At 37.6% G+C, this 27,493-nt stretch overlaps 1 protein-coding gene across 1 annotated transcript in view; it reads left to right on the plus strand.

Moving 5' to 3' along the window:
• Positions 1-27,493, plus strand: part of ATP13A4 (ATPase 13A4) — a 118,196-nt gene continuing 90,703 nt past the window's right edge. The window contains exon 1 of the mRNA XM_065942810.1: positions 1-103. Within this exon, the coding sequence (XP_065798882.1) occupies positions 41-103 (63 nt within the window). The 5' untranslated portion in view covers positions 1-40. The remainder of the gene's footprint in view (positions 104-27,493) is intronic.

Below are 27,493 nucleotides of genomic sequence, written 5' to 3' on the forward strand. Positions count from 1 at the left end.
TCTGTTCCGGAAGGTCAGGGAGGAGTGGAATCGCTTTTCCATGGGGGACCACTTTGAGAAGGGCCAGCACGCTTTGCTCAATGAAGGAGAAGAAAATGAGATGGTAAGATTCCAGCCACATTCCACCTCTCTCCATTTCCACTGCCCAGCCTCCAACACTCACTCACACACACACACACACACGCACACACACTCACACACACACACACACTCATATGCTGACACACTTATACACACTCATACATACAAACACATGCTCATACACACACTTCTCTGCGATTTGATTCTGGTACTATGTGAGAAAAGACAAGGTACAAGAAACCTTCCTTTCCCATAAATGTAACCTCTGACACCAGAAATCTGGTAGGCTTGAAATATTGTATTCATTTTATCAAGAATGTTTTGAAGTAGAATTGAAAGGGAGAGAAGTACAATGCCACTTTATGATTTGTTTCGAGTCTCATCAGTATAGCCAGTTCTGGTCAAAACCTATTAATTTTAGCAAATCCCTGATGTTCGGAGCAGTGTATTTCCTGATAGGAGGAACTAGCACATCTTCAGTGAGGTAAGAGGGCAGTGGGGTCCTGACCTCCTTCTCTGCTCACATATCTGTATTCACAAAGATGTCTCGGCAGAAAACACATAAAAACGTTAACAATTATCAGCCTACGTCTGTTTCTCTCTCTCTCTCTTTTTTTTTTTTTTTTTGCTTCTCTTTACTTCTAGAATTTTACTTGTTGTTCCCTTCATACAGATTGGTTACAGAAAATTTTCTGGAGTTCACAATCTCTTTTATTTTAGGTATGTTCCCATCTGAGAAACTGTAGGAAAATCAAAGACAATTCTTATGCTCTTGCTGAAATTAAAGCTGTATTTCTCAATTACAACCTAATCAAGAGAGAGTTAGAAATGTGTACTTCTGTTAATAAGGCCGTTCTGCTAATTGTGTAAGCATAGTCTTTTATGCCAGTAATGGTGTGATTAAAATGTTAAAATGTGAAGTTCTCATTCTACAGTAGCATTTTTATTTTCCTGGAGTAAATATATAAGTAACAAATCCAAAAGATATTTACTTAAAATTGTTTTCTTGGTTAATTGCTTTAGCCCTGACTATTAAATTCTTTGTTCCTAAACTGGTCTTTCAAGTCTAATCTGCTTACCTGTTCCTATAGCAACAACATTTTTTGAAACTTCAGAAGTAGATCCCTTCTACTATCAAAGCTGAAACATTTATAAGGGAATCAACCAAGTTTATGTGGCTTTCTTAATTGTCTCCTTACTTCTTTTGGAATTGACTACCAAATAACAATTGCCTTTAGGCCCTACACAAATGTCACCAGAAATGACCTTCTGATCCATGTTTTTGATCCATCGCTTTCCCTCCAAAGTGTTTTCTCTATGTTAAGAAACTTAAGAAAATTCTCTATCTTTTTTTTTTTGAAAATTCTCTATATTAAGTTGAAAATCTGATCCTCATCTTAAATATTCACAAGAAGGCAAAGTCTACTTCCCTCTAAGGGTTTTTTATTCTCCCTCAAATCCTCAGCTGGAAATATAGCTACTCTTTTCCTGTGCCCTCATTTCTTTTCTTCCACAGTTTGTCATTCCAGAGTCATGAAGAATCATCTACTTGCTGGCAGGACATTTCTAGTTCCAGGGAAACTACTCTCCCTTTTGTAGCATACACATTCTACTGAAGCAATGTCGTCAATAGGTCACCTTCACAATGGCATCACTCAGTCAACACATTTGGGTGTCAGCTTAGTTTTGCATGCAACTGAAAGCCCGGTTAGGAGAGGGCCTTTGACGTGGAAAGCACACAGTGTTTTCTGGAGAGGAGTCATCTAGCCGCCAGTCTCGGAGGAGGTGCAGCAATTAGTATGCACTCTTGAGCTCTCTAGTCTGCTCTGCCTGGAGAAACCTGGCCACCTGCCTATTACTGTGTCTGACACTGTCCATTTTAAACACACCACCCCACTCCCTTCACCCAGAGCAGCAAGCATCAAAAATTAGCAAGATACCTTAAATATATGCCACATATTTCTAGAGTGATTTTTAGTTTACAAAATAGTTTTTTGTCCTCTAACTAACTTAGTTTTCACTACCCCCTGTGATGCTTTCTTCAGCTGTTACAGAGGATATAGCACTCCTTTTCTTTTTTAAGTTGTACTGCAAGGCATGTGGGGTCTTAGTTCTCTGACCAGGGATCAAATCCGCTCTCCCTACAGTGGAAACACAGAGTATTGGCTGGACCAATACCGTAGCCAGGAAAGTCCTGGATATGGTACTCTTAATAGGAGAACACACTTCCTCCCTTAACCGAACAAAGTCTAGAAGCATCTGATCTGCTTAGATTCCCCAGGATCTGTTTTTATATATGGTTTGTATTTCCTGAGTCAGTCTGTCTCCTTTGGCCTCAATGTTAGTTCCTTTTAGCAAGTCAACATTGTCTAGAAATATGTCACACCAAGTATTTATAGTTTCTGGCTTTCTAATTACTGCAAGTTCCAAGGGAAAATAACATTCTAGGCTTTAGCCTTCATGTCAAATAAAGAAGAACGGAATGTTTCCAGGCTTAAAGATGCCTGGGACTATCTTCCACTCTAGAACTAATAAAATAAAAACTAAAGAGAGACTCTAGGTGACCTAAAATTAATATCCTCAAGTGTAAATTGAGACAGGAGCTCATGGAAGAAAGTACTTGTTAGGAGGAGAAGGCAGGAAAAGGGAAAAAGTGAACTTCAGAGATGTACCCAAATGATTACCTCTGAGAGACCTCAAAAAGGAGACCATCTCCCAGATAGCACCCGAGTGAGACCAGAGACCAGGCTTTCACTAGCCCTGGGCTAGCCACTTGCTTGCTCTAGCCTCAGTTTTTGTGCCTGTAAAATGGGTATAGTCCTTTTCTTGTCTCACAGGGTTCTTATGTGGAAGTGTTTGAAGAAATATAAAGTTCTGGAGAATCATAAGCTGGTATCTATGCAAAGATAAAAGTCAGGGCTTCAGCAGTCAACCTGTTGAATGAATACTGTCACCTCCCTCCCTACCAAATGAGGTCGTTTCTTCTCATTAAATAACGACAAGTGAGGAATCTATACTTTTATTCACAGGTTATAGAAACCATTTATAAATGGAGAGGTGCTGAGTTTCTTCATTAATAATCAGCTTTGTAGTGCTTAGTTTGGAAAATAGCCACCAGTCTTAGGACTCAGTTTCCGTATTTGTAAAGAACATCAGATGGCCTGGGACCTCAAATTCAGATGTTACATATTTGTATTTTGAAAGGTCTTAGAAACACTGAGTGCTCATTTCCTTATACTGTGACTGTACAAAGATATGATTTAATTGATTCAAAGTTTACTCACTATTATATTTAGTTACACTCTAGTGAAATCAGACTCCTTCATGGGGAAGTGCTTTATTCCAGTGAGACTTTTTTAAATAAATATTTTTGTTTGTTTACTTATTTGGCTCTGCTAGGTAGGTCTTAATTGAGGCATGTAGGATCTTCCATCTTCACTGCAGCATGTGAACTCTTTAGTTCTGATATGTGGGACCTAGTTTCCTGACCAGGAATCAAACCTGGGCCCCTTGGATTGGGAACTCAGAGTCTTAGCCACTGAATCACCAAGGAAGTCTGACCCTTGTTTTAAAAATTGTGTTCCCTGATTTTTTTCTTTCCTGGATTTTAGCAATTAAGAAAGAAAAAAAAAAACCTTGAAAATTTTTTCTGATTATAAAGGTAACATACATTTATTGTAAAATATGTTGCAACGACATATAACAGTGTAAAGAATGAAGTAAATATGATTCATGAACTTTCCAACCAGATATGATCAATATTATTATATTGGTGACTCTCCTTCCAGACTTATAAAAAATGCATATACAAAACTTATCACTTGCTAGCATTTCACTACATTTTATTTTTTATTTATTTTTGTTTTTTTCCCAATTATTTTTATTAGTTGGAGGCTAATTACTTTACAATATTGTAGTGGTTTTTGCCATACATTGACATGAATCAGCCATGGATTTACATGTGTTCCCCATTCTGAACCCCCCACCCACTTCCCTCCCCATCACATTTCACTACTTTTTTAATGTTATCTATTTTCTTGCAATTATTTTTATCTGTAGTATCTGTATCATGGAAATACTACATAATGGTGTGCTACAGTGCATCTCTTTTCAACTTTGCTTTCAGTGATGCCACATTAGTAGCTTGAAATGAATAATGTTGGGAGTGTTTATACCATAGAAATCAGTAGGTGCTGCAGAGAACCTCTGTCTGCCCCACCTGAAGGCTGGTCGTTAAATATATACCCATACACTACAGCACATATTATTTCCTCAAGACTTTTCTCCCTCCTCCATACATTCCTGAATAAAATAAGAATACTGAGATTCCCCTGGTGGTCCAGTAGCTAAGACTCCACACTTCTAAGGCAGGGGCAGGGGTTTAATCCCTGGTCAGGAAACTAGATCCCACATGCCACAATGAATATTGAAGATCTTGCATGACACAACTAAGACTCGGCCCAGCCAAATAAATAAACATTTTTTAAAAATAAAATAAAATAAAAAAAATAAAAAATAAAAAAAATAAAATAAAATAAAATAAGTAAGAATATTGTAATTGGATATCGTCCATTTATTTGCACTATTATCATGCTGAATCAAAAGACAATCACAATCTACTCTTAAAAGAATATACACACATTATCATAAATGCATTTTTTTTTAAACAAAAAAATGGAGTCATTCCACTTATACTCTTTTTTAAATCTGACTTTTTCATTACACTTAAAATGTATTAGGGACGTATTTTCCTTTTGATATTTATAGCTTCACATAACGATTTTATTGTTTAAATTATGTTTGGATGGACCACACTAAACCAAGTACATCTTTCATGTTGCACGCTTAGGTCATTTCTAAATATCTTTTGGTTGTGATGGTCAATTTTGTGCATGTATTTTTATATATTCATCAGAGCATTTCCTCAGGGAAAAGTCCTAGAAAAAGGCATTGCTGCTTTAAAGGGGATGTGTATTGTAAATTTTGATTGAGACATGATTTTAATACAAAACTGCCCTCCCTAACATTGTGATTGTACCAATTTATAGTCTGACTAGCAGTTTTTTTGAGAATGCTTACTTTTTCAACCATACTTGCCAATGTTGAGCACTATCAGTCTTAAACTTTGTCTCATCTGGAATGTGAAAGTGATACTTTGTGGCCGTATTATATTTTCATTTCCTTGATTTGAAAGTTATCACACATCTATATGTTTGTCAGCATTTATTTTTACTAGATTATGTTACTGTTATAACTGATGTTATATCAACCAGTAGACTGGGTAACTAAAGTTTTCCAGTAGACTGATAGACTGGGTAACCCAGTAGACTGGGTAACTTCCCAGTGAATATGGAAAAGCAAGAGCAACTCTTTCTGAACTTCCAAGTCATTGGGAACAGCAAGAAGCTAGTGCCACAGGCACATGATATGGAAGCAGGGTGGTGTGTGGTCTTTGCCACATTGGAAGGCCTGTCGCGCCTTCAGCTGGAGTCAGGGGCATCTGTCCTCAGCAATTATTGGGCTCACTTTGATAGTTGATGTTGGTCCTTTCTTCCCTAACACCAGGGAGCAAAAGCACCTCCCCCACCTCAACAGCCACTTATTTATTATGCTCATTGAGCACCTCCGAGTTGGTTGCCAATGTTAACTAGCAAACCCACCGATCTCATAGTGGAGGAATTGTATTTAGACTGAGACATTTTGTCAGCTGAAATGTTAAGGAAGCTGGGCCACTGGCCAAGTCTAGTGTCTTTATTCTTGATTCATTGCTGTAGAACTCCCATGAAGTCAACTCATCTTTGATCGAAACTCTTGAAGAGTAAGATTTAATGGCTTCTTGAGAATAGGGGACCTGCTTGGTTCACCTTTCTATGGCCTCCTTCTCCCCTTTCCCCAGTCCCCAGAATATAGTACAGTGCTTGGCACAAACACTCAGGGCATAGCTGATGGCACAATGCCAACTCCCTTAACCTGCAATTTTGTATTCTGAGAAGAACAGGGAGGCAGCGGGGCTCAATGGGTGAGACAGTTTGAATAAAGAGAAACCTAGGAAATTTATGTTGTTTATTGGGGATTGTCAGTCATCTTGTGAATTTATCAATTGACTGCTCTCTCCATCAATCATAAACAAAGCTTATTCTTCAGAGTTAATTAGCCATACTACACTATTTTCCTATGAGATACCTTATTCTACTTTTCTATCCATTCATGTATAAATTCAACAAATATTTACCAAACCCTTCCTCTGTGCCAAGCATCTTCTGTGTTAACCAAAGAGGATTTCAAGTGAATAGCAAACAGTTTCTGTTTTCAAGGAGTTCAAAGATGAATGGGCAGGACCGAGTATGTAATTCGTGGGGCCCAGAGCAAAATAAAAATGAGGTACATCTGGTTTAACAATTATTATGAACTTCAGGATGACTCTAGCAGAGCATCCTTCCAAGAGCAGGGCCTTGTGTGACTGCACAAGTCACATGCTCGTGAAGCTGGTCCTACAATTGGGTCGAGTAGGGGTGAAATGTAATGAAATTATGCTGAAATAGGTATTGTTGTGAGACTTATGCATACAGAGCCGTGGGAGCACAAAGAAGGAGCAACTCTGTCAAAGAGCAATCCAAGGGGAAAAGAGGGCATTCATTTTCTCTGGAGGGGTAGATTAAGGCCAGATTGCGAAGGACTTTATGAGACATCCTAATGAGTGTACATTTTGTCTTTTCCACAGATTCCCAAACACTGGTCCATGAAAAAAGTATACCAGAATCAAGTTGGGGAGTGCATAAAAAATAGATCCATAGGTCCCCATTCCAGACCTACTAAATTAGAATCTTTGATGATCAAGCTGGACTTATTGTGATATCAGCCTGATGGGCACAATGGGGAAGCCACTGGAAAATTTGAAACAGGCAATTTATATGGTAGGATTTTCCTTTCCAAAGGATGTTACATCAGGGGTGAGGAAGTTTGGTTGGAGGCGGAAAGTCAAGGAAGGAGTGTTTGAAACAGTCCAGGTAAGAGATTCAGGGTGGAACTACAGCTTGTTAAAGAGGATGCTGAGTGGAGAATGGATTTAAGAGATTTTTAGAAATTAGAATTAAAAAGACTTCATGATCCATAGATCATGGGATAAGAGAGAAGGGGTGAGCAGGATGAGAAGTTATTAAGGAATACTTTAAAGCTCCTACTTTTCCAAAGGGAGAAAGATGGTGCTATCAGTTAATCCCACAGGGAAAAATAGGAACAGGTTGGGAGTGAGGATGGCAATAGCTATAGCAAATACTTACATGGTATTTGATTTGGACTGGGAACTTTACAAGGTAATGACTTCTTTAACTCTCTCAACACCCTCGGAGGAATGAGCATCTCTCTTCTACAAATGAAGAAACAGGCACAGAGAAATTAAATGACATGTCTAGGTTCATCTGACTCAGGAACTAGAAGGCTATAGCCTGGGCTCCTGCTTTAAACATGTTAGCTTACTGCCTCTGGTTGTTTTATTTTGGACATACTACTTTAGTTGTTAATGGTTGCAAAACAGCAGGGCATAATTTAAAGAAACACCACGTTAGGAATCTGGAGACCAGCACCAGTCATATTGGTGATATTGGCTCAGTCATTATTAAAGTAGATCATGGTCACCTCTCTTTGATGTCACTTCATTTACAAGATGGAGACAATAACACCTTACTGATTTGAGCCAGGGACCAAAGCTGATGGTTTCTTGGGGTCCTTTCCAACACACATAAAAATATGGTTTAAAAAGTTTTAAAACAGGTGGATAAAATCTCTGTGAAGTGTCTTAAGAAATTTAAGTGATATTCTTGAGTTTTTAAAAGTACTGTGAATTGTTTTTAATCATGAAAAGAAGGACATATCTGGAGACGTTACAGTAAGTGGGAGCTAGAAATTTATGGCTGTTGCTTTATGAATTACTCATGAATAAAGGAATCAAGAGTAAAACTATCAATAAATAATTAACCAAGGCTGAACTCTACAGCTTCCTCAGGCCCACAGAAGACTCACAGTGCAGGGACTTGGCCTTCCAAAGAGTCGGTGATTTGGCGTTACGTCCAGAGGAAATTCATCCCTGGGCGCCAGTTTCAATGCTTGGTGGCTATTTCAAAGCTTTATGAAGACTAGACAGAGTGAGACCACCTATCTAAATGGGCTACAGGTATTTCTAGATGCCCATCATGTAAACCTTGGTGAATTGCCTGAAAATCACGGCTGGGTAGAATTGGACGGCCTGTCAGAACATCGCCTCCTCAAATCCGTCCTCAGCCTGAGGCTTTTCTTATGGACAATGAGCACAGTTATGCCCTAGATATCCCTTCAGATAAAGAGCAGAAGGAGGCCCAAATGTGCTGCGTGCTTTCCAGAGAAATATTATGTCCCTCAGGCCAGGACACTTCATGATTTTAGTGGTTGTGCACACAGGGCTCTGGCTGAGACTATAATCACCTTAGTATTTCAATAATTTACTAGCTTCTTAGGCGGGAACCATGGCTGCAGGATTTTGAATTTTTGGATTTTTGAAACTTTGAGTCTCAAGATCAGGCTTGATCACCAAGCATGATAAGGATCTTTTAGCTTAGATGCCACATTACCCTATGCAGATCTTTCCCTTAGTCACTTCTAAGAGACAGTTTTTTACTTTCCATTTTCTCTGATCACCTTAACATGGTCTTCTTGCTCTTCCCAGAATATTTTATATACTTTCTTTGCCAGGAAGGTGTATTCACCCTAATATCTGGTCTTCAGAGTCCTACCCATCCATCAGAACTCATCCCAAATCTGACTTCCTTCTATAAGCCATCTGGGAATCCTTGGGTCACAGTTGGTCCCTTTCTTGTCTGGAATGTGTTTGAACTCTTACTATAGCAATTTTCACTGGGTTTTGTAATAGAGTTTTTTATTATATTTTGTGATAATGTGTTTATCTTTCTTCTCCAACAGATTGTGAGTTAGTATGGGCAGGTACTGCATCTTATTTCATGTCTACATCTTACACAGAACACCAACGTTACTTAATATGTTTCTGATAAGATGAACTGAAGACTATGCAAATATTACAAGTTTTTTTCTTCTTTCCTAACTGAATTAAGTTGTTACACCGAATTTTACAAAAGCAAGAACTGAGAATATATAATCTGTCCAAATCTGGAAGCTAAGAAGCAGTAAAAACAGATCTTGAAACTTGGCAGATTGATTCCAAAACTCCTACTCCAACTCCAATAGTTTCCTGGATGCCATTACTGTTCCACTCCCACCAATACCACAGTCTCTGTTACCGCTGTCCCTAGCCATGGCTTTCACTACCACCACCACAACCACTACAACTAGTAAATAAGCCCAAGGTAGTGTGTATTAGTTTAGCTGCTATTTCACACTTAGGGTTCATTTTGAACTTGTGAGAAACAAAACCTCCAGGTCTCTTTTATAAAAGTCATATCTTTCTGATCTTCTGGGCATAGAAGTGAACAGAGGCACAGGCTCTGGAATCGGGTCACCCAGATTCCCCTGTAGTTTTCAGCCCTCCTTGCCTGCCAGCATCACAGAAGTGGTGATGCTCTTGTCCCTCCACCAGTGTGGCCTCCTTGGCTTTTCACTACTTGGCTTGTTGCTAGGTTTCTAGTAGGGGCACAGAGGGTGATCCTAGCCAGTCCTTTTGTGTTTGGGCTTCAGGGAATGATGCTTTGTCAATATTCTTGTTCGTCCTTTCCATGGCAGCCACTTCTGTCTGTCATTGGCCTTAGGTGGGATTTTCTTGCTCCTCCCTTCACAGTTGCTTGAGTGTGATTTTGTAGACCCATGCTTGGTAAGTGGTAGAGGATCTCCCCAGCATCAGTGCATTTTTGCTTATGTCAGAGAGGATTTCCTACTTACAAGTAAGTGACCTTTGTCCATTTGGTCCTGCTTGCTTTAATCTCAGACTTCGCATGGGGTTTTCTAACAACTCCAGCATTACATATCTCCAGGTACTAAGACAATGGAAAAAATAAAATTATTTCTCAACAATATGCAGAAATTTTCGCTTTTCTCAATAAAATAGAAGAGCAAAAAGACTCATATTTTCTCATTGGCTCTGATGGGATCATCTCCCTTTTTCAAACTTATTAATGTGGACAGGAGAATATCATGGTTTTAATCACATTCCCAGTCCAGGAGTCAGGGTCAGAGGCAATTCTACATGAAGCACATCAGCAGAGGGTGGTAGGAGGAGGTTTGACAGAAGAAAATTGGAGTATTGGATGCTATTACCTGGAGTAAAATAAATGGGAATTGGGAGGTCTAGACAAAAAAGTATAAACGGACAAATAGAATTTCCCTTCTAGCCAATAAATAATAGTGTAGCTGAACTGAACAAATAAAGTTTAAAGTGGTTAGATCCCCTGTGATTTTTTTGCCTGAGTAAATGTAAAATATAGAGCTTTTCTGAAGGTATTTTACATATCTAAGAAGAGGAGGAAAAGGACTTTAAAAATATATGCTTGTTTTTCCAATTTAATTTTTATTTTTAAAAGTTATTTAAATTGAAGAACAATTGATACGCAATATTGCATTAGTCTCAGGTGTACAGCAAAGTAATTATGTTCTCTCCTCTGTATATGTATCTTTTCCCCAATTCCTTTCTTTATAGGCTGTTATATTTAATATAGTTTCCTGTACTACACAGTAAATCCTTTTAATCTATTTTATATATAGCCATGTGTATCTGTTAATCCTGTACTCCTAATTTATCCTCCCTTTCACATTTGGTAAGGATAAATTTGTTCTCTATGTCAGTGATTCTGTTTCTATTTTGTAAATAAGTTCATTTGTATTATTTTTTTAGATTCCATGTATAAGTGATATCATATAATATTTGTCTTTGAATTACTTCAGGTAGTATGACAATCCTTAGCTCCATCCTTATTGCTTTTTTTCTGATTTCGAAAGTTTGTTTAATCATATTTACCTATTTACAAAACAGAAACAGATTCACAGACTTAGAGAATGAATTTATGGTTACCAGGGGGAAAGGTAGAGAGGAAGGATAGAGTGGAAGTTTGGGATTGACATGCACACACTAGTATATTTAAAATAAATAACCAACAAGAACCTGCTGCATAGACCAGGGAACTCTGCTCAATATTCTCTAATAACCTAAATGGAAAAAAAATTGAAAAAGAAAAGGTATGTATATATATATATATATATATATATATATATATATATATATATATATATATATATATATAATCATAACTGAATCACTCTGCTGTACACCTGGAACTAACAGCATTGTTAGTTAACTATGCTCCAATATAAAATGAAAATTAAAAATAAAATAATTTTCATTATCAAAAAGTTCATTCAATTGTATTCAATAATTAAAATGTGCACAGTATAAAAATAAAAGAAGAATCACAATGATGCCATCACCCAAGGCAAATACCACTAGTATTTTATTTTATGCATTTATATTTCAGACTTTTTTTGTTTGTGCTTCACCTTTTTTCAGTTAAATTTGAAACCATACTGCATAATTATGTTGTTTCTCTTCACTTAATATTATTACATGTATTTCTTCCATGTTATTAAAAATAGTTAAGCATTATTTTAATGACTACATAATATTATTTAATGATTACCTTATTCTTATATACATAGGTTACTTTCTACTGCTACTACTAATAATATTGTAGCGAATATCTCTGCATATAAATCTTCTCTGTGTTTTGTATGTTAGAGGAATATTTTTAAAGACAAGTCTTTCCTAGTGCCTAAAATTATATTTTTTGGGGGGTATCTGCACATTTGTAAGGCCAGATTGGCTAACCTTTCTCAATAGTAGAGATTTAGACTCAAGTGGAGCTGCAGGAAGGGATATGATTTTGACTCTCAGAAATGTCATTTTTGCCATTCTCCACCCAGGAAAGTATAAAGAGGAAATGTGTAATAGAAAGTTGTGATGTTTCTATTTATCCAAAGGCTTTTCAAGCAAAAGACATCATGTGCATATGAAGGGTCAGTTCTGACCACAAGGAGTCCTATGTTGCAAGGGTGAACAGGGCTGGAGCAACAGGCTAGGGAACCTTCATATTTCATTTCAGGAAAGTTTTCTTATAGCTTCCCCCTGCTCTTTCTACCCTAGGAGGAATAAATAAAAGCTAGAATCCTTAATATCTTGGTAACAAATCCCAATCCCTTTGCCACAGCTATAGTATCTGTTCTTTAATAAATGCCTGATTATAGGGCTTTCAAACCATTGGGACAAAAAACCAATTATCTTCCTTCTGAAATTATACAAAGATCACAGAGCAGGGAAAAAAATTTATTTGAGTGAACATCATTGAAATAATTACCTACAAAGGATCCATATATAAATTAATTGGCAAATTGAAATAAAAGATATGCAAATAAAATACTTTTTCATAATCCCAAGGAGGATATACTTTTCTGTTTAATTTCTCATAACTTATTAATCAACTATTCACTGCTGTGTGTTCAATGCTTAGAAAAATGCCTGGTACATAATAACTAAACAATGTGTATTTTTGAAAGACATAAATGAATGAATGAATGACGGATGAATGTAGCTTGTGGCAGTTAAATTCCAAAATGATATAAAATAGTATACAAATTAAAAGATAAAAAATGATTAGAATCGAGAGAAATAGATGCCTGGTTTACTACATTTCAATTTACTTGTTCCACAGAATCTCAGACCAAAATCTTCTTCAAAGTTTATCTGACCTTCTCCTGCCCCTTACTTCATTCATCCAACATTCTTTTAAGTGCCCTTAGAGAGAAGGAAACTTATAATAAGACAAATCATTTCCTTGTAAGACAGAGCTGACTATTAAAAAACAAAAAAACTCTTCCTTGTGTTGAACTGAAATATGGTTCTATTAATCTGAATTTATTAGTCTTATTTCTGATGGCTCTGGTGGCTTCCTGGGAAAAAACCAGTTTCAAGTTCTACAAGTCAGGGGTTTAAAAATTGTTCTTATATTTCCCCTGCCCTACCGTTCCAGGTATGTCTTCTCCAGTCTATACAGTTTCTTCAATCATTCTTCATGTTCTTTGAAATCTACCTCCGAAAATCTTGGAATAATTAGAAGAAGCTACCTTCTCTTATGTAATTCTTTCTATGAAATCAACAGAGATTCTTGGGTAAAGGTGCATCTACCAGGAGGAACACAGAAGTGCCACTTACCGTGTCACTAAGGTTTGTTGATGGTAAGGAGTTCAGAGCAGCCTGTTCAGATCCAGACAGGTCTTAGAGCAGGCTTATTCTGTTACCAAGTTCTGTTCCTCTGCTTGCCACTTGAAAAATCAATACTCAAGAGACAAGTTTGGTTGGAAAGGAAAGGTTGCTTTACTCAGGAAATTGGCAATTAGGGTGCAAGGTGGTTTTTGTGTCCCCAAATCAACTGAAGATTCTGCTTGACCTGAGTAAAGGGAAAAGGGGGAAACAATCTCAGTTAATCACTAAGGGGGTCAGATTCTTTGTCATGTTTCCATTCCATGTGGATTCGCTGACTCCCCCTGAGCTTTCTTCTGATGCTATCTTACCTACAGATTAACTAAGGGGGGTGAAATATATAACCATCTGAATGCCAAGTTCCAGAGAATAGCAAGGAGAGATAACAAGGTCTTCTTAAATGAACAATGCAAAGAAATAGAGAAAAACAAAACAATGGGAAAGACTAGAGATCCCTTCAAGAAAACTGGAGATGTCAAGGGAACATTTCATGCAAGGCTGGGCACAATAAAGGACAGAAAGAGTAGGGATTTATCAGAAGCAGAAGATATTAAGAAGAGGTGGCAAGAATACACAGAAAAACTCTACAAAAAAGGTCTTAATGACCCAGATAACCATGATGGTGTGATTGCTCACCAAAAGCCGGACCTCCTGGACTGTGAAGTCAAGTGGGCCTTAGGAAGCATTACCAAGAGCAAAGCTAGTGGAGGGGATGGAATTTCAGCTGAACTATTTCAAATCCTAAAAGATGATGCTGTGAAAGTGCTGCACTCAATACGCCAGCAAATTTGGAAAACTCAGCCTTGGCCACAGCACTGGAAAAGGTCAGTTTCCATTTCAATCACAAAGAAAAGGCAATGCAAAAGAATATTCAAACTACCATACAATTGCACGCATCTCACACACTAGCAAAGTAATGCTCAAAAGTCTCCAAGCTAGGCTTCAATTGTGCGTGAACCGAGAACTTTCAGACGTACAAGCTGTGTTTCAAAAAGGCAGAGGAACCAGAGATCAAATTGCCAACATTCATTGGATCATAGAGAAAGAAAAGAATTCCAGAAAAACATCTACTTCTGCTTCATTGGCCACACTAAAGCCTTTGACTGTGTGGATCACAACAAACTGTGGAAAATTCTTAGAGATGGGAGTACCAGACCACCTTACCTGCCTCCTGAAAAACCTGTATGTAGGATAAGAAGCAACAGTTAGAATTGGACATGTAACAACTGACTGGCTCCAAACTGGGAAAGGAGTAAGACAAGGCTGTATATTGCCATCCTGCTTATTTAACTTATATGCAGAGTATATCATGTTACATGCTGGGCTGGATGAATCACAAGCTGGAGTCAAGATTGCCAGGAGAAATATCAACAACCTCATATATGCAGATGATACCATTCTAACAGCAGAAAGCAAAGGGGGAACTAAAGAACCTCTAGATGAGAGTGAAAGAGGAGAGTGAAAAAGCTGGCTTAAAACTCAGCATTCAAAAAACTAAGATCATGGCATCCGGTCCCATCTCTTCATGGCAAATAGGTGGGGAAAAAGTGGAAATAGTGACAGATTTTATATTCTTGGGATCTAAAATCACTATGGACAGTGACTGCAGCCATGTAATTAAAAGACACTTCCTCCTTGGAATGAAAACTCTCACAAACCTCGAGAGCATATTAAAAAGCAGAGATGTCACTTTGCCGACAAAGGTCCACATAATCAAAGCTATGCTCTTTCCAGTAGTCACATACAGATGTCAGAGTTGGACCATAAAAAAGTCTGAAAGTGTCAGTCACTCAGCCATGTCTAACTCTTTGCAACTTCATGGACTGTAGCCTCTGTCCATGAAATTCTCTAGTCAAGAATACTGGAGTGGGTAGCCATTCCCTTCTATAGGGGATCTTCCTGACCCAGGGATTGAAACCAGTTCTCCTACGTTGCAGGCAGATTCTTTACAGTCTGAGCCACCAGGGAAGCTGAAGAATTGATGCTTTTGAATTGTTCTGGAGAAGACTCTTGAGAGTCTCTTGGGCTGCAAGGAGATCAAACCAATCAATTCTAAAGGAAATCAACCCTGAATATTCATTGGAAGCACTGATGCTGCAGCTGAAGCTCCAATACTTTGGCCACTTGATGGGAAGAGCTGACTCATTTGAAAAGACCCTGATGCTGGAAAAGATTGAAGGTAAAAGGAGGAAGGGTCGGCAGAGGACGTGATGGTTAGATAGATAGCATCACCCACTCCGTGGACGTGAATATGAGCAAATTCTGGGAAACAGTGGAGGACAGCTGAGCCTGGTGTGCTGCAGTCCATGGGGTGGCCAAGAACTGGACATGACTTAGCAACTGAACAACAACAATGCTGAGGTTAAAGTCACTCTTTTTTCCTTTATTTTAAACCTTTTATATTGTATTAGGTATAGCTTGTTAACAAACAATGCTGTGATAGTTGCAGGTGAACAACAAAGGAACTCAGTCATGCATTTTCATGTATCCATTCTCCCCCAAACTCCCCTCCCATTCAGGCTGCCACATAGCACTGAGCAGAGTCCCAGGTACTATACAAGAGGTCCTTGTTGGTTGTCCATTTTAAATATACCAGTGTGTCCATGTTCCTCCCCAGCTCCCTAATTATCCTTTGCTCTCTCCTACCCATCCTCATACCTGGCAGCTAGAAGCTCTTTCTTGAAATCTGTGAGTCTCTTTCTGTTTTGTAAGTTCATTTGCATTATTTCTTTTTAGATTCCACATGTAAATGATGTTGCATGATATTTCTCCTTCTCTGTTTGAAGAATCAGTCATTCTTTAACTACTTAAGTCGTCATTCTTACTCCTTTTTTTTTTCATTCTTACTCCTTTTAATCCAGGAAAGAAATCAATAAGTTAGACAAGGCATTGTGTATATTCTGTAGAGCATAAAACATGTGTTAGGTTAAATGTTACCTAGTGATCTCATTTTTATAATTAAAGTCTGAGGGAAATAGAGGATAAATAGAAAAGGGGTAAAAAAAAAAAGTACTTAAAATTCTTGCCTAATAATTCTAACAGTAGCATTTATTGACTACTTACTAGGACATATGTCCTTTCATAAGACCTTTTTCAACTGATACTTCATTTTGAATTTATAAAAACCCCGTTAGGTAGGTAGTGTCTCTACCGGTGCAACCATTAAGTGTTTCCGATGGTCTACTATGGCTGTGGTCTCCACACTATGGATTGTGGGTAAAATCTGGCCCACTGATTGTTTTAGAAATAAAGTTTTGTTGGAAAACAGATCCCTGCTTTTGTTTATAGATTGCCTTTAGCTGTTCTTGCCCTACTCAGCAGAACAGAGTAGTTTTGAGGGAGTTCGTATAGCCCACAAAGCTGGAAATGTTTTCTGTCTGGTACTTTACAGAAAAGCTCTCTTCCTTTCTTTTCTTTTCTGGTCTTCTTCTTCTTCTTTTTTTTAAGAACAACTCTTCCTTCATTGCCATAGTAAAATGTTATTTGTTAAGATTGCCCACATTTTCTTTATCCACCAATGCTGGTTTCCACCAGTACTGGTTTAGGAGAGCTCTAAAAGGCCTGGGGTTGGGTGGGTTTGGACAGGCTGTCTGTGTGAGCTGTAGATATTCACAAACTGCTGTAGTTGAAAGGACCTGTTGAGAAGTCCAGGATCTTTCTAATACAAATACTTCCATTAATCATTCATTTTGTGTGAGAAATGTCCCTTATCTGGCCTCTGTTTCTTCCATCTCTAGATAGATGTAGATGTGTAAGATCTGTCTGATTCAGTTTCATACCCGTCCTCATTGGAGGTTGCTTAGACTCTTACTAGCATGAACACAGGCCCAGATCTATAAGATTTGCCTGCTGGATATAGTGTAGCCATTTATCGGCAAGAGCCAAATGGATCCTTAGACCCCTCAAATCATGGAATTTCAAGTGTAGAAAATTACTCAGAAACAGTCTAGTCTGACATAGTCATTTAAAGCAAAAATTTTTTTTTGTAAAGATAATTGTAGGTTCACATGCAGGGGTATGAAATAATGCAGAGAGATTCTGTGTACCATTGATAATATCTTGTAAAACTTTAATACAGTCTCACAATCAGGACATTGATATGATCAAGGTACAGAACATTTCCATTACCCAAGAGATCCTTCATTTGCCTTTTTATAGCTGCAACCATTTCTCTTTTAACTGCACTCCCTCCTTATTTTCTGGCAACCACTAATCTGTTCCCTATTTCAATAATTTCATCATCTCAAGACTGTTATGTAAATGTAGTCATACAGTATATAAACATTGAGACTGACTTTTTAATTCACTCTATTTCTCTGGAGATTGATCCAGGTTGTCATTTGTATCAAGAGTTCATTCTTTCCTTATTGTTGATTAGTGTTCTCTAGTTTTCCATGGTGCCATGTTTTATTTAACCATTCATCCATTGAAGATCATCTCAGTCATTTCCAAGTAGTAGGCTCTTATGAATAAAACTTTCTATAAATATTTGTGTATAGGCTTTTGTATGAAAGTAACCATTCATTTCTCAGGGATAAATGTTCAGGAGAACAATTATTGGGTTGTATATAAGTTACATGTTTGTTTTTTTTTTAAAACAAAAGCAGCAAATTGTTTTTTAGAATGGTTGTACCACTTTACATTCCCATCAGGAATGTCTGAATGATCTAGATTCTTTACATTCTCACCAGCATTTACTGTTGTCACTTTTTTAAAACTATTTTTTAACTTTTTTAACTTTTTAAACTTTTTTTAACTACTCTGATAGGTATGTAGTGATACCTCACTCTGGTTTTAGTTTGCCATTTCCCTAATGGCTATTGATTTTGAACATCTTTTTGTGTGCTTATTGTTGTTGCTCAGTCATGTCAGACTCTTTATGACCCCATGGACTATTGCATGCCGGGCTTCCCTGTCCTTCACCATCTCCCAGAGCTTGCTCAAACTCATGTCCATTGAGTCAGTGATGCCATTCAACCATCTCATCCTCTGTTATCCCCTTCTCCTGCCTTCAGTCTTTCTCAGCATCAGGGTCTTTTTCAATGAGCTGGATCTTGTGGCTAAAGTGGCCAAAGTATTCGAGTTTCAGCTTTAGCATCAGTCCTTTCAATGAATAGTCAGGATTGATTTCCTTTAGGATTGAGTGGTTTGATCTTGCAGTCTAAAGGACTCTCAAGAGTCTTCCCCAACACCACAGTTCAAAAGCATCAGTTCTTTGGCATTCAGCCTTCTTTATGGTCCAACTCTCACATCCATACATGACTACTGGAAAAACCATAGCTTATTAGCCATCTACATCTTCAGGTCTTTTGTCTTATCTAACTGAATTGTTTGTTTTTATTGTTGAGTTTAGAGGGATCTTTATATATTCTAGATACTAGTCCGTTGTCAGATGTGTGGCTTGCAAATATTTTCTCCAAGTCAATAGACTCTTATCCTCTTAACAGGCAAAAGTTTTCACAGAGCAAAAGTTTAAAGTTTTAATGAATTCCAATTTATCATTTTTTTCCCTTTGATGGATTGTGCTTTTGAAGTCAAGTCTAAGAATTCTTTGGGTAACTATAGGTCCTAAAATATTTTCCTACTTTTGTTCTTTAAGTTTTATGTTTTACATATAAGTGTGTAATCAATTGAGGGTTAATGTTTGTACAAGGTATGAGGCTTAACGTTGAGGATCATTTTTGGCCTATGGATGTCGAATTTCTCCTCTTCCATTTGTTGAAAAGGCTATTTTTCTCCATTAAATCACTTTTGCATACTTGTCAACAGTCAATTGGGCATATTTGTATAGGCCTATTTCTTGATTTCTATTCTGTTTCACTGAGCTATGTGCCAAAACCACGTTCACTGTCTTGATTAAAGTAACTATATAAGTCTTGAAATCCCACTTAATTCTTATCTTTCAAAATTGTTTTGGCTATCATAGTTCATTTGCATTTCCATATTCCAAATTTTAGAATAGTTTTATTTATATGTACAAAAAATTCTTATTGAAATTTTGATAGAAATTGTATTAAATCTGTATATTAATTTGTAGAGAATTAAAATTTTCACTATTTTGAATTTTCCAAACCATCAGCATGACATCTTTCAATTTATTTAGATCTTCTTTGGTTCATTTAATTACCATTTTGTAGTTTTCAATATATGAGTCTTGTACTTATCTTGTTATATTCACATCTAAGTATTTCATTTTTTTAAATTATTGCAAGTTGTCTTATATTTTTATTTTGATGTTCATATGTTTATTATTGGAATATAGAAATACAGGTGATTTTTGAATGTTTACCTTGTATCTTGTGAATGTGGTAAACTCATTTATCAATTCTAAGAGGTTATTTTCTTGTTGGTTTCTTGGAATTTTCTATATAGAAAATCATGCCATATACACGTAAAAATGATTTTTATTTCTGTACGCTGTTTATTTCTTTTTCTTGTCAAGTTGCAACTCTAGTACTGTGTTGAATGAGTGGAAAGAATAGACACTTTGTCTTGTTCCTGATCTTATGGAGAAAACATTGTCTGTCATCATTAAATATATTACTGCCTATATGTTTATAAGATGCTCTTTGTTAAATTGAGGAAATTCCCTTTCATTTTTATTTCTCTGAGTTTTTAATCATGAATGGGTGTGAACTTTTATCAAATATATTTTCTGCATTGATTGATCTGATTCTGTTTTTGCTTTTTTTTTCACTCTCTTAACATGATGGATTACAATGATTGATTTATGAATGTTGAAGTAGTCTTGTAAGCCTGTAACACACCACCTGATAACATTGCATAATTCTTTTAGCATATTGCTGATTTTTCTTTGTTAATATTTCACTTAGAACTTCTATATTCCTGAGGGGTCTTGGTCTATAGTTTGATTGCTTTCCTTTTCCTTCCTTCCTCTCTTTTTAAAAATACTGTCTAATTTTGTTATCAGGATAACATTTGCTTCATAAAATGCACTAGGGAATGTTTCATCTTTTTTTCATTTCCTGAAAGAAATTGTGAAGAATTGATGTTAATTGTTCTTTAAATGTTTAGTAAAATTTTTCAGGGAAACCACCTGGACTTAGATATTTTAAAAAAGTATAAATTCAATTTTCTTGATAGTTCTAGGGTTATTCAAATTATCTATTATCCTTCTAATGATATGAATAATGAGATCTTTTGTCATAGTTTCATAGGTCTTATGGCTCTATTCAGCATTTTAAAGACTATTTTCTCTCTGTAGTTCAGTTTGGGGCACTTTTATTAATCTTTCATTTCACAAATTATTTCTTGTCCCTCCATTCTACTATTGAGCCCATCCTTTGAAATTTTCTGTTTTTTTAATTTCAGGCATTGTATTATTCAGTTCTAAAATTTCTATTTGGCTCTACTTTGATCTTCTACTTCTTGGTGAGATATTCTCTTTTTTCATTTGTTTTCTGTTTGACTGTGTAGTTGCTCCTCAAAGTATTTTTATGATGGCTTTAAAATCTTTATCAGATTATTTTAATGTCTCTGTTATCTTGGTTTGGCATCTATTAATTGTGTTTATTCATTCAGTTTGAGTTTTTATTCTTTTTGGCATGACTTTTAAAAAGTAAAACCTTAGGTATTATGTTACAAACTCTGAATCTTAATTAAAACTTACATCTTCGTCCGCTTCTGTTGCCAAACTCCTCCAGCAGAGGAAGAGTAGGGCATTAACTCATTACTGCCAGTTAGTGGGAAAGTCAATAACCTACTCAACCGCCACTGACACTTGAGGAGGGGAACGCGTCTCATTGCTGCTGGCTGAGAGCGAGAGTTTCAGTACCGCTAGGCTCCACTGATGACTGCCTGGCTTAGCGAATTAGAAGTGCCTCACTGCTCTTCTCCGCATGGCCTCCACTGATGCTATGGAAGGGCGTCTTCCCACTGCTAGGTGATAGTAAAAAGTTTGGATTCTCATAGTCTTCATCTGACAGTACCCCAGCACGGAGGAGGAGAAGGTGAGCCTTGTTACCTGATCAGTGAGAGTGGCAGTCCAGGCTCCACATGGTTTCCACTGATACCACAGGGAAAAGGGTGCTTGCTACTACTTGGTGGAAATGAATGTCTTGGCTCCATTATTTAGCCTTATGCAACATCATTCCTGCTGGGGAGTTAAGGTTCCTTATTTACACATGGAGAAGAACATTTTAGATTCAGAACTAGGCTTTTGCTGGTATAGGTGGAGTGGGGCCAGTTTTTTGTCTGTAGACTTTGGATTATTTCCTGGCTATTTAGATAGATCAGGCTTTTGGTGTATGTGTGTGTCTGTGTGTGTGTCTGTTTGTATGTCTTCTCCCACTGTCAGACTCTTTTGCTCCAAGCCATAGATGAGGCAAAGAGAAAACCCAGGGAACTCACTACTGTGTCATTGGTTCCTTGGTTCCCAAGTTTTGTAGTCAGTCTGCCTTTTCTCCCTCATTCAGTCTTCTTATGTTTGTTTTCTATATAATGTTCACAGATTTTAGTTGAACTTATTGGGAAAAATAGGGAAAAGTAAGTCTACTCCATCTTTCCAGAAGTAAAAGTCTCAGTTACTTTTAAATAAAATTTTATATTATGACTTTATTTTAAAATGGGCTTACCTCATAGCTCAGTTGGTAAAGAATCCACCTGCAATGCCCAGATGCCAGTTCAATTCCCGGTTCAGGAAGATCTGCTGGAGAAGGGATAGGCTACTCATTCTAGTATTCTTGGGCTTCCCCTGTGGCTCAGCTGGTAAAGAATCTGCCTTCAAAGACCTTCATGTCACCCATCTTTTCTCAGACTTAGAGAATAGATAAGCAACATCAATTGAATAAATGTAATGAATCTCACCAGAGTGCATGCTATCAGTTCAGTTCAGTTCAGTCACTCAGTTGTGTCCGACTCTTTGCAACCCCATGGACTGCAGCATGCCAGTCCTCCTTGTTCATCACCAACTCCCGGAATTTACTCAAACTCATGTCCATTGAGTCTGTGATGCCATCCAGCCATCTCATCTTCTGTCATCCCCTTCTCCTCTTGCCTTCAATCTTTCCCAGCATAAGGGTCTTTTCAAATAAGTCAGTTCTTCACATCAGGTGGCCAAAGAATTGGAGTTTTAGCCTGACTGGTTGGATCTCCCGGCCGTCCAAGGGACTCTCAAGAGTCTTCTCAACACCACAGTTCAAAAGCATCAATTCTTTGGTGCTCAGCTTTCCTTATAGTCCAACTCTCACATCTATACATCACTACTGGAAAAACCATAGCCTTGACTACATGGACCACTGTTGGCAAAGTAATGTCTCTGCTTTTTAATACACTGTCTGGGTTGGTCATAACTTTTCTTCCAAGGAGTAAGTGTCTTTATTTCATGGCTGCAATCACCATCTGCAGTGATTTTGGAGCCCCCCAAAATAAAGTCTGCCATTGTTTTCACTGTTTCTCCATCTATTTGCCACGAAGTGATGGGACCGGATGCCATGATCTTTGTTTTTTGAATGTTGAGCTTTAAACCAACTCTCCTCTTTCACTCTCCTCTTTCACTTTCATCAAGAGGCTGTTTAATTCTTCACTTTCTGCCATAAGGGTGGTGTCATCTGCATAGCTGAGGTTATTGATATTTCTCCTGGCAATCTTGATTCCAGCTTGTGCTTCATCCAGCCCAGTGTTTCTCATGATGTACTCTGCATATAAGTTAAATAAGCAGGGTGACAACATACAGCCTTGGCGTACTCCTTTCCCTACTTGGAACCAGTCTGTTGTTCCATATCCAGTTCTAATTGTTGCTTCCTGACCTTCATACAGATTTCTCAAGAGGCAGGTCAGGTGGGCTGGTATTCCCATCTCTTGAAGAATTTCTCATAGTTTATTGTGATCCAAACAGTCAAAGGCTTTGGCATAGTCAATAAAGCAGAAATAGATATTTTTCTGGAACTCTCTTGCTTTTCTGATGATCCAGCAGATGTTAGCAATTTCCTTTACCTTTTCTAAAACGAGCTTGAACATCTGGAAGTTCACAGACATCTGGAAGTACATGCTATAGAGATAGATAAAGCCTTCAACAAACTAACACTTTAATGAAAGAGGCAAACATTTTATTCAGCTAATCCAAATATTAATTATACATAGAAGGTAAAGTGATCTAAGGAAATGCCTTTTCTTCCATCCTTTCTTTCTTTCTTCATTCCTTCCTTCTTTACTGAGCACTTATTGTGTATGGGTCCCTGTGCTTTGTTGTCATTCAGTCGCTCAGTCATACCTGACTCTTCGCAACCGAATTGACTGCAGCATGCCAGGCATCCCTGTCCATCACCGTCTTCTGGAATTTGCTCAAACTCATGTCCATTGAGCTGGTAATGTCATCCAACCGTCTCATCTTCTGTCATCCCCTTCTCCTCTTGCCTTTAGTCTTTCCCAGCAGGAGGGTCTTTTTCAGTGAGTCAGTTCTTTCGTCAGGTGGTCAAAGTATTGGAGCTTCAGCTTCAGCATCAGTTCCTTCCAATGAATATTCAGGATTGATTTCCTTTTGGATTGACTGGTTGGATCTCCTTGCAGTCCAAGGGACTCTCAAGAGTCTTCTCCAACACCACAATTCAAAAGCATCAATTCTTCGGTGCTCAGCTTTCTTTATAGTCCGACTCTCACATCCATACATGACTAATGGGAAATCCATAGCTTTGACTAGATAGACCTTTGTTGGCAAAGTAATGTCTTTGCTTTTTAGTATGCTGTCTAGGTTGGTCATAGTTTTTCTTCTAAGAGGCAAGAGTCTTTCAATTTCATGGCTGCAGTCACCATCTGTGGTGATTGGAACCCCAGAAAATGAAATATGTCACTGTTTCCATTGTTTCCCTATCTATTTGCCATGAAGTGATGGGACCAGATGCCATGATCTTAGTTTTTTGAATGCTGAGTTTTAAGCCAGCTTTTTCACTCTCCTTTTCTACTTCCATCAAGAAGCTCTTTAGTTCTTCTTTACTTTCTGCAATAAGGGTGGTGTCATCTGCATATCTGAGGTTATGGATATTTCTCCTGGTGATCTTGATTCCAGCTTGTGCTTCATCCAGTCCAGCATTTCTCATGATGTACTCTGCATGTAAGTTAAATAAGCAGGGTGACCATACACAGCCTTGATGTGCTTCTTTCCCAATCTGGAACCAGTCTGTTGTTCCATGTCTGGTTCTAACTGTTGCTTCTTGTCCTGCATACAGATTTCTCAGGAGGCAGGTCTGGTATTCCCATGTCTTAAAGAATTTTCCACAGTTTGTTGTGATCCATGCAGTCAAAGGCTTTAGCATAATCAATAAGGCAGAAGTAGATGTTTTTCTGGAATTTTTTTGCCTTTTCTATAATCCAGTGGATGTTGGCAAATTGCTATTTGGTTCTTCTGCCTTTTCTAAATCCAGCTTGAACATCTGGAAGCTCACAGTTCACGTACTGTTGAAGCCTAACTTGGAGAATGTTGAGCATTACTTTGCTAGTGTGTGAGATGCATGCAATTGTATGGTAGTTTGAACATTCTTTTGCATTGCCTTTTCTTTGTGATTGGAATAAAAACTGATCTTTTCCAGTTCTGTGGCCACTGCTGAGTTTTCCATATTTGCTGGCATATTGAGTGCAGCTCTTTCACAGCATCATCTTTTAGGATTTGAAATAGCTCAGCTGAAATTCCACCTCCACTAGCTTTGTTCATAGGGATGTTTCCTAAGGCCCACTTGACTTCACATTCCAGGTTGTCTGGCTCTAGGTGAGTGATCACACCATCATAGTTATCTGGGTCATTAAGATCTTTTTTTGTATAGTTTTTCTGTGTTTTCTTGCCACCTCTTCTTAATATCTTCCAATTTTGTTAGGTCTATACCGATTCTGTTGATTTTCGTGCCCATCTTTTCATGAAATGTTACTTTGGTTTCTCTGATTTTCTTGAAGATGTATCTAGTCTTTCCCATTCAATTGTTTTTCTCTATTCCTTTGCACTGTTCACTTAGGAAGGCTTCCTTATCTCTCCTTGCTATTCTCTGGAAGTCTGCCTTCAGGTGGATATAACTTTTCCTTTTCCTTTGCCTTTCACTTCTCTTCTTTTCTCAGCTATTTGTAAGGCCTCCTCAGACAATCATTTTACCCTTTTGCATTTGTTTTTCTTGGGGATGGTTTTGATCACTGCCTCCTGTACAGTGTCCTTGTGCTTGGTATTAGGGCTACAAAGAAAAGTCATAGGGCCTATGGATTTCAGTGGGCTAGTGTTATTAGAGCAAGGTACTGTGGGAACATAGAGGAAGCAACAACCTACTCCTGGATGATTTCAGTGAAAAAGTGTCAACTGAAAATAATCAAGATGGACAAAAAGGAGTTTACCAGTAAGTCCAGATAAGGTGAAGAACATTCTAAATCAAGGAGACACAATGTACAAAGGTACTGAGGTGTCAAGAGACAGAGCACATTCCATTCGGAGAACAGAATGCAGTTTGGCAAAGTTGGTGTGCCGTGTATCTGCTGGAGTGGGACAGGAAGAACAGAGAGATGAGGCTGAGAAGATGGTGTGGGGAAGGTTAGGAAGGGCTTTGCTTGCCATTCTAAAAGAAATGAAGGGTTCTAAGAAGGTGACCAACCACAGTGGTTTGGCTGGACCTTCTGGTCACTAGCACTGAAAGCCCACATCCTGAAAAACCCTTCAGTCTTTGACAAATTGGGATGGTTTGTTACTCTAGTAAGAAATTGAAAACAGATGTCTGCTTTGGGAAAGTACTGTGTGGACAACATTGTAGATGCACGTTGAACCTAATGGGGACACTTGTAGTGATTCTAGTGAGCGTAGAGGTTGAACTAAGAGGGGAGATGTATCTGGGATGGAGCAGAAGAAACCAATTTGAGAAAAATCTAGGAAACACAGTCCGTGGTCTTTGAACTAGTTAGATGTTGAGGGAGGAGGGGGAGAAATTTTAAATTTGTGATGAATTCTGATTGAAGAGACTTCATAGAGAAAGTTTTATTTGAATAAAATCTATTTATTTAAAGATTGGTAGGATTTTATTTTCCCTAGGAGAAGGAACAACAAGGTAGGGGCAGACATTTGCAAAGTAAAAACAAAGAAAAACCCTGCTTGAATAAAGGCATACTGATAGGTAAGAGGGTATTTCTAGGAATTATGTGTAGTTATAGGACATGCTTATTTTAAATACAACTTTGCCTATAATGACTCTGATTAGACTGAGAGAAATAAGAGAAAAGAAGGTGTTGCTCTACTATGAATATAAGTTAAGGCAAGGCTACCCAGTACTATGTCATGGATGGCACTGGGGTGCTAAAGGTAGATTATAGGCGTTCTTATGGGAAGGCTGAGATATTGATTCCTTCCAGCTTTAAGCCACCTCACCTACTTATCTGATCTGCACTGTGAAAATATTATCATTTTTCAATGGGTTTCACTGTAGGAAAAAAGATTTAGAAGCACTGCACTAAGGAAATGTCTTTTTTGGTTTGGTTTATAGTCAAATTGGAGAAGGAAGTGGCATACCACTCCAGCATCCTTGCCTGAAAAATCCCATGGACTGAGGAGCCTGGTGGACTGCAGTCCATGGGGTCACAAAGAGTCGGGCACGACTGAGCAGTTAACACACACATAGTCAAGCTAATTTAAAATCATACCTCTATTTTTATTAAAATGCAAAGTAATAAAACAAAAATTATGTTCTTTTTTTCTTTCTTGCTCATAGACAATTTTTTCCCCAGCTTTATAGATACATACTTACATATAACATTGTGTAAGTTTAAGGTATATAATGTGATGATTTGGTATATGTATATATTGTGAAATGAGTAAGTTCTTTATAAACAAAACTTTTTTTTTTTTTTACCATTTCTTTGTGGGATAAATGTTATTTTTCTAAAAAAAAGTCTATTAAAATCAGCTGAAGATTAGGTCATTTTTCTGTTGTCTTTGTGTAACATCTGTTATCAGTGGAAATGTAGCTGTTAACATTTGAACTCTTGCAGAAGCACTATCTGTTTCATAAGTCATTATCATGAAATAGGGAAAGAATTAGATTAAATGAACCAGCAAAAGTACAATGGTGAACATATAAGAGTATATGACTTTTCCCCTTTTCTTTTGTTGTGAGATATTATATAGTACCTACATAAAAGCACAAGAAATATTTTTATACAGCTTAATGGATAGTTGTAAGGGGTGTGTGT

Source organism: Muntiacus reevesi, chromosome 8 (genome assembly GCF_963930625.1).
Source record: "Muntiacus reevesi chromosome 8, mMunRee1.1, whole genome shotgun sequence".
Classification (NCBI taxonomy): domain Eukaryota; kingdom Metazoa; phylum Chordata; class Mammalia; order Artiodactyla; family Cervidae; genus Muntiacus; species Muntiacus reevesi.